Genomic DNA, 17,151 nt, shown 5'->3' on the forward strand with positions numbered 1-17,151 from the left:
CCGCACCCAGGCGGTCCGGCTAGGAGATTTCACAACCACCCCACTCCCCGTCACCTGTGGTGTCCCCCAGTGTTCTTCTTTGTCCCCCCTACTATTTAATCTTTATATTTTTCCCCTCATCTTCGCTCTCCAGCAGCTGGAGGTCACCGTGTATAATTACGCAGATGACCTCCAGCTCATATTTGATCTATCCTCCTCTCCTCTTTCTGTCTCCAGCTTCCACCACACCATTACATTCATCAGGGACTGGATGAATCACAACCATCTCAAGTTAAACCCGGACAAAACCGAGTTGGTTCTTACCGGAGGTTCTTCCAGTCCCTGGAACTCTCTCTTCTGGCCCCCTACTCTTGGTCCCGCCCCCACTCCTTCTACCACGGTCAAAACACTGGGGGTTAAAATGAATAACCAGCTCACCCTTCACTCTCATATCAGCTCGGTGGTTTCCTCCTGCTTCCTCACCCTCCGAACTATCCGCACTGTCGCTCGTTTCTTCTCCCCCCAGGCACTCAAAATGATTATGGCCGCTCTAGTGATATCACGACTGGATTATGCCAATGCTCTCTACAATGGCATACCAGCATACAGTCTAAGGAGGCTACAATTGGTCCAAAACCAAGCTGCCCGGCTGGTCTTTGGCCTCCCACGCTATCATCACTCCACACCACTCCTCAGGGAGCTCCATTGGCTCCCCGTTAAGAAACGCTCTCTGTTCAAAACCGCCTGCATGGTTTTCCAGGCTCGTCAAGGCACCGCCCCCGCCTTCATTTCCTCATTAATAAATGAATACGTTCCCTCCAGAGCACTCCGTTCCTCCACCAAATCCCTCCTTCAAATTCCACGTTTCAGGCGTAAAAAGTGGGGTGGGTCCAATTTTTCCACCCTGGCCCCCACGTTCTGGAACTCCCTCCCGGACCATCTACGCGCGGCCACCCATTATGTATCCTTCCGCAAGGAACTAAAAACGTTTCTTTTTAAACAGGCATTCCCTGTGTAATCCTCCCTTCCCGGCTCTACCACCGGTTCTCACCTTTGCCTCTGTAGCCAATACCCTCCACTAGCGCCAAGAAACCGTTCGGTGCACGTTGCGCTTTATAAATGTTTTTAAATTAAATTAAAATTTTGCAATCTCTTTTGTATGCTTCTGTCTCCTGATTGTCACAGCAAATATGTTTTACACAAGACTGACGCTTGAGCAATAAATACTTATTGAAAACATCCTAATCCCCATCTTGTGTATTTCGTGAGAATAAGCAAGCATGAGTGACTGAGCGAAAAGTACTGTACTGTTTTCCACGATTCCTGAGGGATCAGGGTTGTCATGTCCAGTGGTTGCCAGAAACTACCTACACCACTGTAGAATACAGGGGAGTGGCACTGTAGAGCTAGTTGGTCTAACGGCTGACATATTCTGTGGGGTTGTCCGGCACCGGTTGGACACCAAGCCCTCAGTTTAGGTCATACAAAACGCACAGGTCCTGGGGATTCCTAGGAACTACACGACATGGCACCACCAACGTTGGTTTGGTTCTTTTATTCACAGTGAAAATCTAAGTAGTTAAGTCGTGCTTTCTCAGAAAGCCCTACTCACACTTTTTCAGAGACGTCTGAAGTGGGAAGGGAAATCTGCATCAGCTGAGCAGATATACTCTCTGTATTGGCCAAAGGTTTAACAAGCTTGTAAGGGTAATAGGTTCACACATTGTGCAAAATCATTAGATACTAGAACTTTTTTCTTCTCCTGAGAATGACTGAGTCCACGAATGGTGGTTCAGGCACAGGGAAGAAGAATTTGCAAATGCTCTTAACATTACAGAGAACTGCAGACATGCAGTAACTATAAAGTTGTTAGAACACGGCGTACTAGCAACAGGTGGCCGTGTTACCTTCGTGATTGAGGCACAAGAGGTGTTCGGATGAGAGGTATTCCTTTCTTGGGTTCAATTCCCACCTGCAGATCCAGTGACTAAATTGTTTCACACATACATTGTAGTTGAACCACCGGAAGAATACATTTCATACGAAGACATTGAAGTCCCACTTAAATCAGTGATGGGAACAATACCTTCAAAACGGGAGTGAATTCCATTTTGGATAGCACAAAAAACTGCATAGCTGGAAGCAGTATTTCCCCATACTGGTCGGCAGGAAAAACCTAGAATGCTAACTATTTGCTTGCCAATGGAGATGGTTACCTCGATTGAAGATTGGGGAACAATCTTTGCTGCGGTATACATCAGAATACACAGTACCCCTTCCATTGCAGTCATTCCAGAGGTATTGAAACAGAATACAGAATGAGTATGGGGCAGGACCTGCCCTTGACTTGGGAACGAAACTGATGGGTAACTTTGCCCAAGTCTAAGCAATCAGGCTGAGCAACATAAAAGGGGAGGCAGCTATACACCACTGCCCAAGGGAAATGGCTCCTATAAATAAGGAGCGGGAATTACCAAACATTTTCGAAGAAACCTATGCTGCATTAGGTAGAGATAGTTTTGGAGCCGAACCAGGGAAGCCACTAATGGCGTGTAGTCTCAAGAAGGATAACTCAAAGCAAGCACCCACTTCTTCTAAAAAGAAATGGGAAAATAAAAAGTCTAAAAATAACAATTCAGAAAATAATTCACGATCAAGGGTTGGGTCTCCCCAAAGGGAGTTCTCTGAGAAAAGGTATAACCTTAGGAATCGTGATAACATTCGGAAACCTGACAGGTATCAGGACACTGATACACGTTCTTTTTGTTCCTTTCTGGGTCCATCAAAAAACTCAGAGAGGGACGGGCGATCAGAACAAAAGCAGGAAGCTCGACCGAAAACAAAAAGGGAAACGCATCAAAATTCAGATTTTATTTACAAACAGGAAGAGGAAACTAAAGCAAAACCTCAATTCAAAAAGAAGAAAGTAGCTGGCTTGAAAATTAGACATGCCCAGGTTACTGAGGACTCTGCTTCTGAATGGGGAATGGGCTCTGACGATGCTAGACAGCGTGGCAGAAGTAAAAATAGCTCACCAGAACCTTAAGGATTTTCTGGTGACAGCAGTATTAAATAAACATATCATGGTGAAAACACCTGATATGAGAGTTAGTGTCCCACATCGATTACACAAAATTACACTCCAAATAGAGGGGGGACATCTCAATAAAGGTTAAAGGTCTCTTTCGGGAGAACTTAACATATGGATATGACCTACTGCTAGCAGAAAAAGATTGGCCCTCTGAGTTTTTCATGGATTGCCCAAGAGGGGAAATCATCATTTTGCCTGCTTTCTCTGACCTCGTTCCAGAATTTTTTTAAACATTCATATGCGCAGGAGTGGGCGCTAGCTCCAGCATTATCCTGCAACCATGTAAGGTGGAACGTGGAGTCTACCCACCACGAAATCCCATCAAAATCTACACCAAACCCACAGAGACAGTACCCTATTAAAAACGATGCAAAAAGACAGGTCAAAGAAATCTTAGACCAAATTGAAGATCAAGGTGTAATTGAGACTTACACCTCCCTGATGAATAATCTTTGTTTCCCGTGAGCTAAACGCAGATCCACGGTCAGGATGTATCGTGCCAATTGCATATGTCCCGATGAAGACTCACAAATCCTTTATAACCGTTTGAGCTTCAGCCGAGTGCTGAGGCCAAATCCAAAGAAATCTAGAGCATGAATCCACTGCCACCAATATGTACTTGTAAGCCCCGTCTGAATTTAAGGGGCTGAAGTGATCCAAATAGACACATGCGAGAGGTCCGTCTGAAATGAGTAATGGGGTTTGTGGTGGCAGTGCTACGGTGCAACCTTTCATCTGCTGGCAGATGTCCCACTTTAAGACATAAGCATTTGTTTGTTTAGACAACTTGGCTACCAGAATCGCTGCATCGGTAATTAAATTGTAGCAGTGACTTCTGCGTGTGCTGAGCCCAATCCCTTGTTTGCAGCTAGCATTAAACCTAATCTGCGATCCATGTTTGGTATAACTCAGTTCCCCACTCCTGGAATTTGAGAATACAGTGTGTTTTGCGCATCTAATTTATAGGAATATTTGAGTGGAAAGCCTTTCAGAGCCGTTCTTTGAGGCGTTGACCGCTATCAGTATGTCTCCATCTATCCTCGTGCTAGAACGAGTGATTGCAGAAACAGCACCAGTTCGCACTGTCGCCTTGGCGGCTTCATCAGCCAGTGAATTCCCTTTAACCTGTACACCAACACGCTGATGACTCTAGGTATGAATAACTTGAGCCTGTGGCAGGCATGCTTTCAGCTTTGCCACTTGCTCCCATAACAATTTATGTTTAATTATGCAACCCTTGCAATCTCTAAACCCATACTGGCACCAGTAATGAAGATATTCATTATAAGACTGCACACAGTAAAACGAATCACACACTATCAGTGTGGGGAATTCCCGATCCGTATATTGTAGTGCTTGTATCAGGGCTTTCAGCTCTGCCAGCTGTGTGATACAATCTCCTAGAGATTGTGTAGTTGTATTACTGGGATGGAACTTCCTGTCTCGCATATGTCCCTTCACTATAGCACATGCTGCGCTATACTGTTGTTTACTTCCAATGGCAGGCTGAGCAGAACCATCTGTGTAAATGATGTACTCAAATTTTTCTAGAGGCAAGTTTTCATACGGGAGAGGGTATTCTTGTTTGTACTGCAGGAACGCTTGCGTTTTCAATGTAGAATCGTATTATAATCTACATCTGTTGCAGTGAGAGAATTAGCCCATTGTATGCTCACTTTGGTAACCGCTTCTAAAGTCGATACCTGGGTTACAGCAATAATGCGTTTCCACTGTGCTAGTGCTCTTTCTCTCACTACAGCAGTCTGTACTGCTGTCAGTATTTTTTCTGTTGCTGCAAATCGCATTTCAGCATTTGTGTATAGGTGCGATTTGTATGCAATTGGGGCTGTCTCACCTTCATTGAAAGTGATGTATGTATATCCTGAAAAACCCGGGACTACTCGGATCACAGCCTGAACTGAACAGAGAGTATCTGTGTTTTGCTGTGCCCACTGATGTGGTGTGAAATCAGGTGTGATTAAGTCACAGAAAGTTCTTACTCTTTCTGCGTAATCCAGAGAGTATGTCCTGCCAAAATTTCAAAATCCTAAAATTGATTGCAAACTCTTCAGTCTTTGGAGGCTGAAGCAGCGCATACTTTTATAAAAAGTTGGCTGGCATGCTCTTCCCTTCACTTGAGAGCTCATACCCCAAAAATAGTACATTGAGATGGGGACTTTTTTGATTTCTTGAAATTAAATTTGTAGCCCAAGTTGGCGAACCCCACAATGATGTTGTTCACCCTGCTCAACTAATTCATTGTACGTCAGATAGGTGTCATCTATATAGGACACCGCCTCCTCTTCGCATGTTTGTTATAATTCTAACAATCTTGCCAAGAATAGCCCTGGGCTGTTCTTATACCCCTGGAGCAAAAGACAAACATTAAGCTGAGTGCCGAGGGCAGAAAATGTTGTCAAATATCTGCTGTATGAAGCTACATTTTGGCAGAAGAATCCATTTGAGATATCTAATGTCGTTTTGTATTTCTTCCGTACAATGTTATTCATTGATGCGTCACTAAGTGCGTTTTGAACTGCAAATGTTTGTGTGCATGTGTTTAAATGTCAGTAATCTAAAACTAGACATTATGAGTTGTCAGGTTTCATTACGGGCTTTCAAGGAAGCCATGGAAAGTATGGGCATGGCTTTGCGGTACTCCTCCCCCTACCATCCAGGGAAAGATTCGGTAGTGGAGAGGAAGAAACGGGACCTACTGCAATCCTTAACAGCAAGTGTATTAGGTGTGGGCAGTAGTTTGGTCGATCACCTATTTGGGGTCCAGAGGGCACTAAACAACATGCCAAGAAAATCCTTGGGAGGACGTACCCCCTATGAGATCCTGTTTGGGACATGAATGTGGGTACCTGACCTCGAATGTGCCAGCACAGTGACAGATGTAAAACCATTTGAACTGAATGATCGTTTGGATGTTTTACAGGAACTCAATGAATTCCGGGCATTACAAAGCAATGTCCAAGTAAAATGCACTGCCACTGGGGAAGTGAAACCGGTTCCGGCAAGACCTGCCTGGGTCCTGAAAATTGGAGACCTGGTCAGAGAAAAGATCGTGGACAAGAAAGAGTTTGGTTACAGTTTTATTTCTCGGTGCACTCAAATTCACCAAATAATTCCAAACTATACTTGGTTCGTTATGTGCTACTAGAGCCGTTGCACTTTGTCAGGCAGTGCCCTAATTATACAAAACTACGTGGGTCAAGCGAACCAGTTCCCTGGATGTGTGCACTTTATCCTGAAACAATGTTTCTTCACTTCGTTCAATTGTTTTCAAACAAAAAATCCAATACATTGATCGTTGTTATTACTCCATGAATTTATTCAAACATCGATTAATTTAGTAAGTCATTCACTCATGATTCCATCATTTTTTAACAGAATGAAATGCTTTTCACAATACCCAATGCATTTCGGGTCGCGTCTCGACCCTTCATCAGGGGTCTACAAGAGAAATACAAGAAACACCAGATCAAATTTCACGTTATACGATCATTGTCATGTAATGTTCATCAGTGTTTTTTCAATAGCACCAAACAGTTCATAGTTGTGAATAAGACTCATTAATAAAACAAAGGTATATGTGTAGCTACCAAAAATTAACTCCTGGGCAGCTTAAACCAACCAATTTAATCAGTTGAATGCTGTCGATAAAATGCATCTACCTGCCTTAAATGTGAGGTTTTTAACGGACTGTCTACAGCACTGCTCTAAGAACCACCCGAGTGTTCCCCCTAATAAACGTAACATCACGTACTTATAAACGTGACCGGCAGTGCTCGTGGGACGTAGCACGATGTTGCTTCAGTGTTTGCCGATTTCTAAAACAAAAAAAAAACACAGGATGCAAAAAGTTATACTTCCTCATTGTGTTATCGCGAGATGACGGAAACCACCTCTCACGTGACCTAACTGGTCAATCAACTCTCGATACCAAAAAACCTTTGTGTGTGCGTAACACTGTAGTCACAAGGCTCTGTCCTCATTATGTTGTTCATCGCGAGATGACGATGTTCTCCTCTCTCACGTGACGTGACTATCCAATCCTCCCTTAGCGCCAAACACTCCCTCTGTACATGGTACACTACAGTCACAGACTATTGCCTGACAGTATCGTTGTGTTCTTGTAAGCGTCAGCACATGCTCATGCGATATATACCGAAGTGTTAAAACTCTATCCTATCGACCTCATTATGTTGTATCTAAGACACAAACGCGTTATCCCGCAGCTTTCACAAAAGTGCCTAAAACCTGATTAAAAAGCGCTGCTGTGATCGTAATACACATTAATTCATTAGTACATTTTCATGCCCTTTTATAATACACTATACACATATCCTCCAATAAAATTATTTTTCAGAAAGAAATCAAGTGGGGCTGCAGGTTACAAGAAATGCCAGAAAACATGATTAGGAATTAATACATCCATTTTCATATTACAGAAAACAAGATAGCTACTTCATCAACTTCGATGATTTTTCTTCAGATACAAGTGAACCTGAGCAAACGCCACCCATTTCTAAAAAAGAAAAATTCTGACAATTCTATCTCTGGCTGAGAAAGACTTACTTTGCGTCCCCTTGGTTGCATCTTTGGTTTGCATTGGGAATCCTGTGCCTATTAATTTGGATTGGCATAGTAACTGTCTTTTTGTACTACTGAATGGACATTACTTCAACAACTCTCTGCAGTACAACCTGTGAACTTGGTCTTGAAACCACATACGTCATCACATCGTGTTCCAGTACTTGATGGTATAGTTTGGGATAGGGTTTGATATGATGTATTTGGTCCTATTTGAAAATTCCCCATGTATTTAAAATTTCATTGAATGATTTCATTACCCCGAGTACACTCTCTGATGATTGGGAGATTGAGACTATAAATACTATGCTCTCAGATTTAGAACTATCTGCTGCATTTTCTTACATGGAATTGTATGAAGACACACCTGAATTCGACAGTATGTGTTGTTACCAGCATTATGGTCATCACGCTTTGCACAAAGCAAGGATTCCACGCACTGTAAACACTTACCATCAATGAGAACATTGCCCGACACCGCGAAAAGTAGTTCTGCCACATTCGCACAGAAATTTGCATACTTTTCAGGGTTCAATACAGCAGGCGCAATGTCATACTATTATACACTAGTACAGACTAATGCAACTGTGAAGAAAATGATGCTGACAAACACCAAACTTATATATTCAGCACCCTTTATCTCCCAACTGTCTATACAAGGTTTTGAGTATTAGAGGGACACGATAGTCACAAAATCCATCTGGGGGACGAAAGATTGGCAGGTTCAGGGTAGTGAGGCTTTATATAGAGCTTGCCTCATTCCAATACAGATAATATTCCTGATCAGAACAGTGCAACAGACTACCTGCTAAGGGTTTGCGAAAATAAAGACCTGAAAACACCACGCATTCCCTTGCCCATACCTAATGAAGGTATATCACATGATACACTGATTAGTGAGGAGGTACTGGGTACAATGATGCAGAATGGTACATACAATTCACCAGCTCCCAATTGGAAGGGTTGGTTAGTTTGGCCCATCAACACAAATAGGTGTCAATCAAGATTCAAGGGTACCACCAGAGGGTTTAGTATCCATGGGCCAGAACCGCGCTATGTACACACAGACGACCGAGGGGTAGTGACTTCTAATAGTGTTGGGAAGTTGTGCCTGGAATGACTAAAAACCTCAACACTATTACCGGTGAAAAAACACTTGTCGCTTCTATCAGACAATATGGATCTTGGGGATTCCTTGCTAGGTCCCAAGAAATTGCATAAAAAACGCTTCTTGTATGCCGCCACAGTGAACTGTGGAAATTCTCCCAACAGGATGCTGATGAGAGATTACGTGAGATTGATAGAATTAACCTAGAAATGGCATTGGCTGTGGTAGACAACGGTATAACCACACTTTCTTTACGTATTTATTCACTGAGCAATATTTTGTCCTCAGCAATGGACATAATGGAACAAGATATTTCTATTCTACAACATGGGCAATCTCAATTGCGCTCCATTTTGCTTTTAAGCTGGACGCTCCATTCACTGAGTTCTGGCAACATGCCATGGCGATACATTAACAGCACAAATTTGTTTTCGGCTTATAATCTGACCGACAGACAATTGACCATGGCACACAGAGATGCAAAGTACACCATGCTGCTCATTGAAACATTTTAGAAGTTACCTTTTACAGTACCAGAGTCACCATCTATGGAATGGTTAATTCATGGCTATGTCACACTGCCCATCACGACATTCCAGTTCCAATAATTCCTTAGATACATCCAAGCAGGCAGGTATGAAGCGTTGGGTGAAGGGTTCATACAGGAAACTTGGGAATTACCATACAGATATAGACGTAAGGAGGTCTCTCTTCACGGAGCGTGTAATGCTTCGAAAGCAAACTTATCTTGCTACTTCAAAGGCTCTCCGGCTGTAGTGATTCATCCAGTTTTCGAGTTGCTCTCGAATGGGAGTTATTTAATGCTGAATGATCAAAGGCTGTTGTGCGATGGTACCAGGCATTGCATATCTAGTCACAGTAAACTTCAGGGTTGTTTGTTGTAAGCAAGTATTGTTTCCCCCGGCTCGCACAGTTATGGAGGCACCACTGTGGCCTTCATTGAATGTTTCCAGTATAAGGTTTGATTCGCTGAGCAGACTGAAAGCCATGTTGTTTTAACAATATGCGGCCTTAACTTCAGCCCAAAAGACTTTTGATCTCCAGGTTGCAAGGTCTTCAGCAGAGATACAGGCCCTGGTCCGTACGAACTTCCCGATTCATTTCGGAGAAATGTTTCATCGTATCTTTAACATGTCTGACACGAGTGGGATGGTACACTTATTTAAGCGTCTTGGATCAGGTCTCTTAACCACCTTTCAGACCATCTTCAGAGTAATTCCAGCTTTCACACACACTGTACTTGAAAGCATTTTTGGAGCGCTTCCTTTGGTTCTGCTATCGGTAGCAGGCATCCTGATTTTAATCCTATTGATTCGTAATGGATGTCTCAGTCCCTCAAGAGATGGAGAGAACACCGCTGGAACGACGTTGTCGTGAGCGTATGGTGTTCTACCTGGGTACGCCTTGGCTTCGAGAGCTGAGTGAGCATTGGTTCCTGTCTTTCAGACTGGTCTGGCTAGACTGTTTCCTGCCTGTATTATGTTGCCTCTTCTGCGGATTTGGCTACGTGTTGGACCTGTGTCTGACACTTCCATCGGTTGCACCACTGGACATAGACGTGCTTCTGGAGCCCTTGCAGGCCCACGTGCACAGTTGTCCACAGCATATTCCCATGTTGATGACGGCATTCTTGGAGCCTCCACGGGATGTTTCAGCTCCTGTTGGAAGGGAAATCGGCTCTTCTCCTGAGATACAGGCATTGGTTCCAGGCGTACAGGCATCTAATTCTTCTACGGCGGCTGCTGTGGGAACTAGAGATGACCATATTTGCTCACTCAACATCATATTGGAAGTACTGGAGGGATTGCCACTTGCGGATGCAATATTCAGCGATGTTGAGTCTTCGGCACAGGATTCATAAACAATCTGGCCTTTCCTGTGCTGGGAACTATTCACCATTTTAAAACCTCTACAAAATGTAATTTTGTAACTGACTTTGTTTTATTTTTCTTATTCTCTGCTCTAACTGAGCATAATGGCTTTCAAGGTGCTCAGTGTAATAATAACCACATATACAAGTTTAGAGGACCTTTTGATAGCTTTTAGGGAAAATGGCTTTATTTTATGAACATTATTTCAGGCTTTCAAAGTGCTTTTAGTATTTAATTTCTAATGATTTTTATACCTTTTAATGGCCTTAGCTTTATCATTATCTAGCTGACCCTGTTGACCTTTTGATGAGGAGTGGGCGTCACGTCTTTTAGGCTTGTCCTGTCATGTATACCCCTTTTTTACAAACATTGTCCCATCCACACAACAATAACGGTTTTGAACAGGTGACCTTTTACCTAGTAGCTTGCTCCTGTCTCTTCGACACCAGGCTCTTAGGATTCTATCATAATCCCTGTACCTGACATACATAAACATGTCCCCTGGCACGGCATAATTATTCTGTATAAGGGTCACCACTTTTTTTCACCCTTGGCCAACAGCCTGCTGTGCATGATCGCATTTTTAAAACATTCATGATTGTTTTCAAAACATATTGATTCTGGAAGAAACCCTGAAGTGACCGCTCTAGTATACAAGACCCTTATTTCACCCTGCAAATTAGAGGAGAATTCATTCCAAACTGACCCTGGGTCCTGCATGTTGAATCTTTTACACGCAGTGGTCTGGCATCCCTTGAGGGGCGTCATCCTTGAAGCTGAGACAGAGTCCTTCGTTCTCTACCATCAGGTGAGAGGGATGGTTCTTCCCTAGGGGTTTCTTGACTACATACATACATATACGCATACACATGCTTCACATACAGATCTAGGTCTAGGTACATTTAAGCAAATTACTTAGGGCACGCATTTTAGGAATATGCAAGTGCTACTGTTTTTATCTGAACTGCTTATGTTAATCTTTTTAGCACTATGGTAGAAATGAATCTACTATTTACTATATTGGTACTTGCAATCTCTTTTGTATGCTTCTGTCTTCTGATTGTTGCAGCAAATATGTTTTACACAAGACTTACGCTTGAGCAATAAATACTTATTGAAAACATCCTAATCGCCATCTTGTGTATTTCCGAAGAATAAGCAAGCACGAGTAACTGAGCGAAAAGTACTGTACTATTTTCCACGATCCCTGAGGGATCAGGGTTGTCCTGTTCAGTGGTTGCCAGAAACTACCTACACCACTGTAGCATACAGGGCAGTGGTAGTGGCACTGTAGAACTAGCTGGTCTAATGGCTGACATATTCTGTCCGGTAGCGGCTTGGACACCAAGCCCTCAGTTTAGGTCATCCAAAACACGCAGGTCCTGGGGATTCCTAGGAACTACACGACAATATGATTTACGTGATCGCTCTAAAATTAAAACTCCTGAGAGTTTTCAGGTTCTTGATCCTTGTTCTCCCCGTTTCTTTCAGGAATCGTCTGATCAACAGTACAACCGAGGAGGGCGGCAAGATCGCAGACTGGGTGAGTTCTCGCAACCCAAGCGGGACCCGCAGTGCTCTTTTGACATAAAAGTTAAGAGACTGGAACCATCCCCATATAGAGCCGCATTCCAGAAGAAGAAAGTTGCCACTTTGACAGCATAGTATGCCCCAGACGGTGAAAACCCTCTTCCTGGAGTTGGGCATTGACTCTCCTCGACAGAGCGTCCGAAGTTACCGGAGTGCGCCAGACACTCTGCCAGTTTCTGGAGGCGAAAGCAACTGACATCTTTGTAACTGTTCGCGGACACCCACATAGCTCCACCTGTTACTTTACCATGTAAACATTCAGATTAAAGGTGACATTAGACGCACCATAAATGCTATTTTTTGGGACAACTTGACGTCTTCTTATGACATTTTATTAGCGGAGGTCGATTGGCCTCCCCCGTTTGTTCTTGCATGTCCTCGAGCGAGGATATGATTACACCTTCCTTTTCGTTATACGTCACTGATGAGACAAAACATGCTTATGATTTGGAGTGGGCTCTTGCTTTGACCCCAGCCTCATACTGCAACCAGGCGGGTTGGTATCAGGACTCTCCTTCACATGTTGTGCCCATACATTCTACTCCTCAGCCACAACCTCAATATCTGATTAAGCATGATGCTAAAGCGTCCGTCAAAGAAATTCTTACTCAATTACAATATCAGGGTGTGATTGAATCCTGTGTCTCTGCCACAAATAATCATCTTTTTCCTATCTTGAAACCGGATGGTTCTTATCACATAGTTTTGGATTATAGACATTTGAACAGTCATTCTTGGACTTTTGCGGTGCAAAACATGCATAGTACAGCTTTAATAAACAATATAGGGCCAGATGTAGGTAATTCCGAAATACCGAGTCCTTAATAGCGAATTTTACAGATTTGCTATTAAAAAGTCGGTATTTCCGATGTAGGTAATAAAATCGCTAAGAAGTACCGAATCGGTAAAAATCTGTAATATTTAGCGATTACCTACAAATCGAAAAAAAAAAAAATACTGATTTCCCCATTACTGAATCGGTATCACCGATTCCTTAATACAGATTCGGTAATTAGCGAATCGGTATTTTAAAAAAATCGGATAATGTTGAATCAGACAATCCTGTGCTTCCTCATTACCTCAACCAGGAAGTGGCCACACCCATGCACCTGCACTGATCCTGAAGCTGTGGGAGAGGCAGGGAGCACAGCAAACAACCCAGGAGCAACTCTTCCATGTTTTTGCTGACATCACAGCCAAGATATGGACAAACAGGAGAGGGAAAAGGAGGCAGCTGAACGCAAGAGGAAACACAAATTTAGTGAGAGGGAGCTGGAGGTCCTTATTGAGGAGGTTACTAAGGACCATGACAAACTGTTTGGAAAGAACTCCCTGCACATGCCTGAATCTCAGAAGAGGCAGATATGGCTGGTCATCCAGGAAAGGATTAATGCCATCGGAGTAACCCAGCGCTCCATTGAAGAACTTAAAAAACGCTGGTATGACCTCAGGAAGCGTGCAAAGGAGAGGCTGGCAGAGAGAAGGAAGCAAGCCAACCAGACAGGTGGAGGGAGAAACACAGCACCTACACCAACTGCACTGGATCTCCTGGTGGAGTCCACCCTCCAGCCGGAGAGTGTGAGTGGAATTGGGGATGCAGACAGCTCAGCCAGAGCTGGCAACAGGCAAGGTAGGATGCATGCACAGCATGCTGTGCCCCCCACTCCCTAATCCCAATACCCAATCCCCAAATCCCCAATGAGGCAGTATGACTCCCACTCCAGTACATGTTTTACTACAAACCTGGAATGCATTATGGGAGATGTAGTCAGAAGTAACACATCATAAGTCAGTCCACTGAACCCAAAGGCATGCGAAACACATCAGCAATTAGCAAGCAGAGGACAGTCAGTTTGATTGGCAGTATTGAAATTTATTATTACGCAAATGCTGCCAGACAAGTGAGCAAATGTACATTCTGTCACCACAGGCGAGCCATTGTGCAGGGCTGCAGCAGGGATCACGGGAAAGGCACTCAGGAGAGAGAACACAGGAGGAGGTCTTGTCGCCTGCAGAACACACCACCACCACCATTTCCAGCTTCACCAGCGCCACCATCACCGCCACCACCACCGCCACCACCACCGAGAGCCAGGAGGCATACTGTGGCGAGCCTCCAACAAATGGAGGTGCCCGAGGATGCAAGCATGGAAGGCCAACTGTCCACGGTGGCAGAGGATGCCAACAGTGTAGGCACACAGTCCCCCACCGAGCGTGCCCACACAGGTGCCAGACGCCGCAGAGCAAGGGCAGCCAGTCCAGTTTCACAGGGCGAGGAACAAAGTGTATTTGACCGTCTTGAGGGGAACATGCTCAAGGTGCAGCGCCTGCAAGGCAAAGCAATAAGATCAGTCCAACGTCAGATGGTACACATGAATAGACACATGCTGCAAATCGAGAAGGGCATCAGCAGCATGAACAATACTGTGGCTGAGGGCATGAGGGACAGGCAAAATGGATGAGGACCGTTTGGCGAGGCGCAGGGAGAGGCAGAAACTTGACAACTACACTAAGGCGGTGAACCGCCTCTCCAATGCCACCTCTCTGCTATGCAGGCGCTCGGTGGCCATGCAGGAGGAGATGGCCCACTGCAGCCGTGACGTGGCAAGGGGGCTGGTCACAATGACCAGTGCATTGAAAGTGCTACAGACAAACCAGATAGCCACTACAGGTGATGGGGGGGATAGTGAAGAGGCTACTAGCCGCTGTAGCATCACGCCCCCTATAACCGAGTCCAGGAGGCGCAGCGAACGGCACAGCGCTGCCACAGGACAGACTGCCAGTGAGGACAGTGTGCCCAGGGAACACAGCAGTGCTGCACGTGGGCGCAGGAAGTAATGCCGGCCATCACATGGTATAGCGAAATGGGTGATGTAACCCATTTCGCCTTTGTAATCTGCATTGCATATTGGCCTGGCATGTTAAGCCCTTCATGTTGTGGTGGTGTGCTACGCTAATAAAACACCGTCACACAATTACGGTAACTGGCTGTGTCTCCTTACATACTTAGAAATAGTTGCGTGTGATCTCAGCCCGTCTGTCTCTCCCATCTGGTGCTGCTGCCACACCTGCTGCGCTGTGCTCTGGCTGTGGACAATCCTCACCCTCGTCCTCGGAGTCAGTTAGTTCCACTGCTTTTCCTTTCTTTGTGGCAAGGTTATGCAGCATGGCACATGTTGCTATTATTTTACAGCAGATGATGGAACGGTACTGACGTGCACCTCCACTTTTGTGGAGGCAGCGGAACCTGCTTTTTAAGAGTCCAAATGTGCGCTCCACAACGTTGCACATAGTTCTATGTGCCACATTGCATCTTCTCTCACTTGGGGTGGATGGGTTGAGGTATGGAGTCAGGATAAATGCCCGCACGGCATATGCGCTATCACCTGGGTGAGAAAGGAAGTGCCATTAATAACAGTCACCAACACATTCATCCAAGGTATTCATCAGGGTGTGTCACATTGATTTACCTAGCAGGTATCCTTCTCCAAATTCGCCCCCAGCCAGACGTGTGTAGATCCCACTGTTCCTGAATATGTAGGAGTCATGGGTACTCCCTGGAAATTTGGCTAGTATGTCAGTGATGATGTGGTCCGCATCGCATATTACCTGCACGTTGATGTAATGTGTAGATTTGCGGTTCCGGTATATGTACTCTGTAGCTGCAGGTGGGCAGATTGGTATGTGTGTCCCATCAATGCACCCTATTACATGTGGGAACTGTGCCTTTTGGTAAAAATCCATCTTTGTTTTCTGCAGTTCCGCCTGTGTGCTGGGGAAGCATATGTAGTGATGCATTCTTTGCATCATGGCATCCAGGAAAGTGTTGAAGAAACGGGACAGGCAAGTCTGCCACAGCTATCACCCCCTGGTAACAGCCTGATGCAAGTAGGTGCAGGCTACAGAGCACCTGAACATGTGTTGGTATAGCGTGCACCCTTGGTGTCTGATGCTCCAGGAGTGGGTGCCGGTCCCGTATCAGGTCTAGGATGGTTTGGGGGTCTAGTCTGTACCTCTCATGGATTTCAGCCTCAGTCAGTTGGAACAGTGTAACACGCAGTCTGTACACGTGCTCCTCCCGTCTCCAGATCCTCAGTCCTGCTGTTTGCATACGTAGCCGCATTGCAATGACGTGTGTTCACACTGTTGCATTTCGGGGCTGTTTAAATGCGGTGCACCTGATTACCACCTGCTTTGAGTCAGTGATAAATAGCGACTCCTAAATATCGAAAAATGGAAAAATCTGTATTACCGAGTTTTGGTACATCGATTTGCGATGTTTTTAAGGATTTCTTATTTAGCGAATCGGTATTTGGGGGTTTCGGTGTCTGCTAATCGCAAATTAAGGAATCGGTAACTGGTTTTCCTTATTTTTACCGATTCCTTATTTGCGATGGCGTTTGGTGTTACCTAAATTGTACATGGCTAAATACCGGTCGGTAACGCAGAAATTCACAGATTTTTTGCGTTACTGACCGGTATTTAGCCACCTACATCTGGCCCATAGTGCGTAAAAAGTTCAAAACTACACTTGATATTTCAAATTGATTTTTCAGTCATAATCTGGCTCCTGTGAGTCAGGATTTGTCTGCGTTCAACATCCTAAGCTCGCAAAGGCGATACGTGAGACTTCCCATGGGGTATAAGAATAGCCCTGGGGTTTTTGCGTCATGTATAGTGTCTCTTTTGCATGATATTGATCCTGACGCTTTCTCTTATGTCGATGACCTATACCTTACTGATGATGAATTAAATCACCATCTTGCAAGAGTGGATCACAGTGTTACGCGATTCGCTGCTCTGGGCTACAAATTAAATTTAGCAAAATCACATATTGTATTTCTGGCCATTCTTTTTCTTGGTTATGAATGAACTAATGAAGGTTGTGGTTT

The 17,151-nt window shown here is 44.5% G+C and overlaps 2 protein-coding genes across 2 annotated transcripts in view; one reads left to right on the forward strand and one right to left on the reverse strand.

Moving 5' to 3' along the window:
* LOC146871332 (uncharacterized) overlaps positions 1–12,735 on the forward strand; it is a 574,862-nt gene extending 562,127 nt beyond the window's left edge. Inside the window, exon 7 of the mRNA XM_085650830.1 lies at positions 12,161–12,735. Within this exon, the coding sequence (XP_085506956.1) occupies positions 12,161–12,334 (174 nt within the window). The 3' untranslated portion in view covers positions 12,335–12,735. The remainder of the gene's footprint in view (positions 1–12,160) is intronic.
* LOC146871331 (uncharacterized) overlaps positions 1–17,151 on the reverse strand; it is a 733,473-nt gene that overhangs the window by 593,447 nt on the left and 122,875 nt on the right. The gene's annotated exons all lie outside the window — the stretch shown is intronic.

This window comes from Triturus cristatus, chromosome 1_1 (genome assembly GCF_964204655.1).
Source record: "Triturus cristatus chromosome 1_1, aTriCri1.1, whole genome shotgun sequence".
Classification (NCBI taxonomy): Eukaryota; Metazoa; Chordata; class Amphibia; order Caudata; family Salamandridae; genus Triturus; species Triturus cristatus.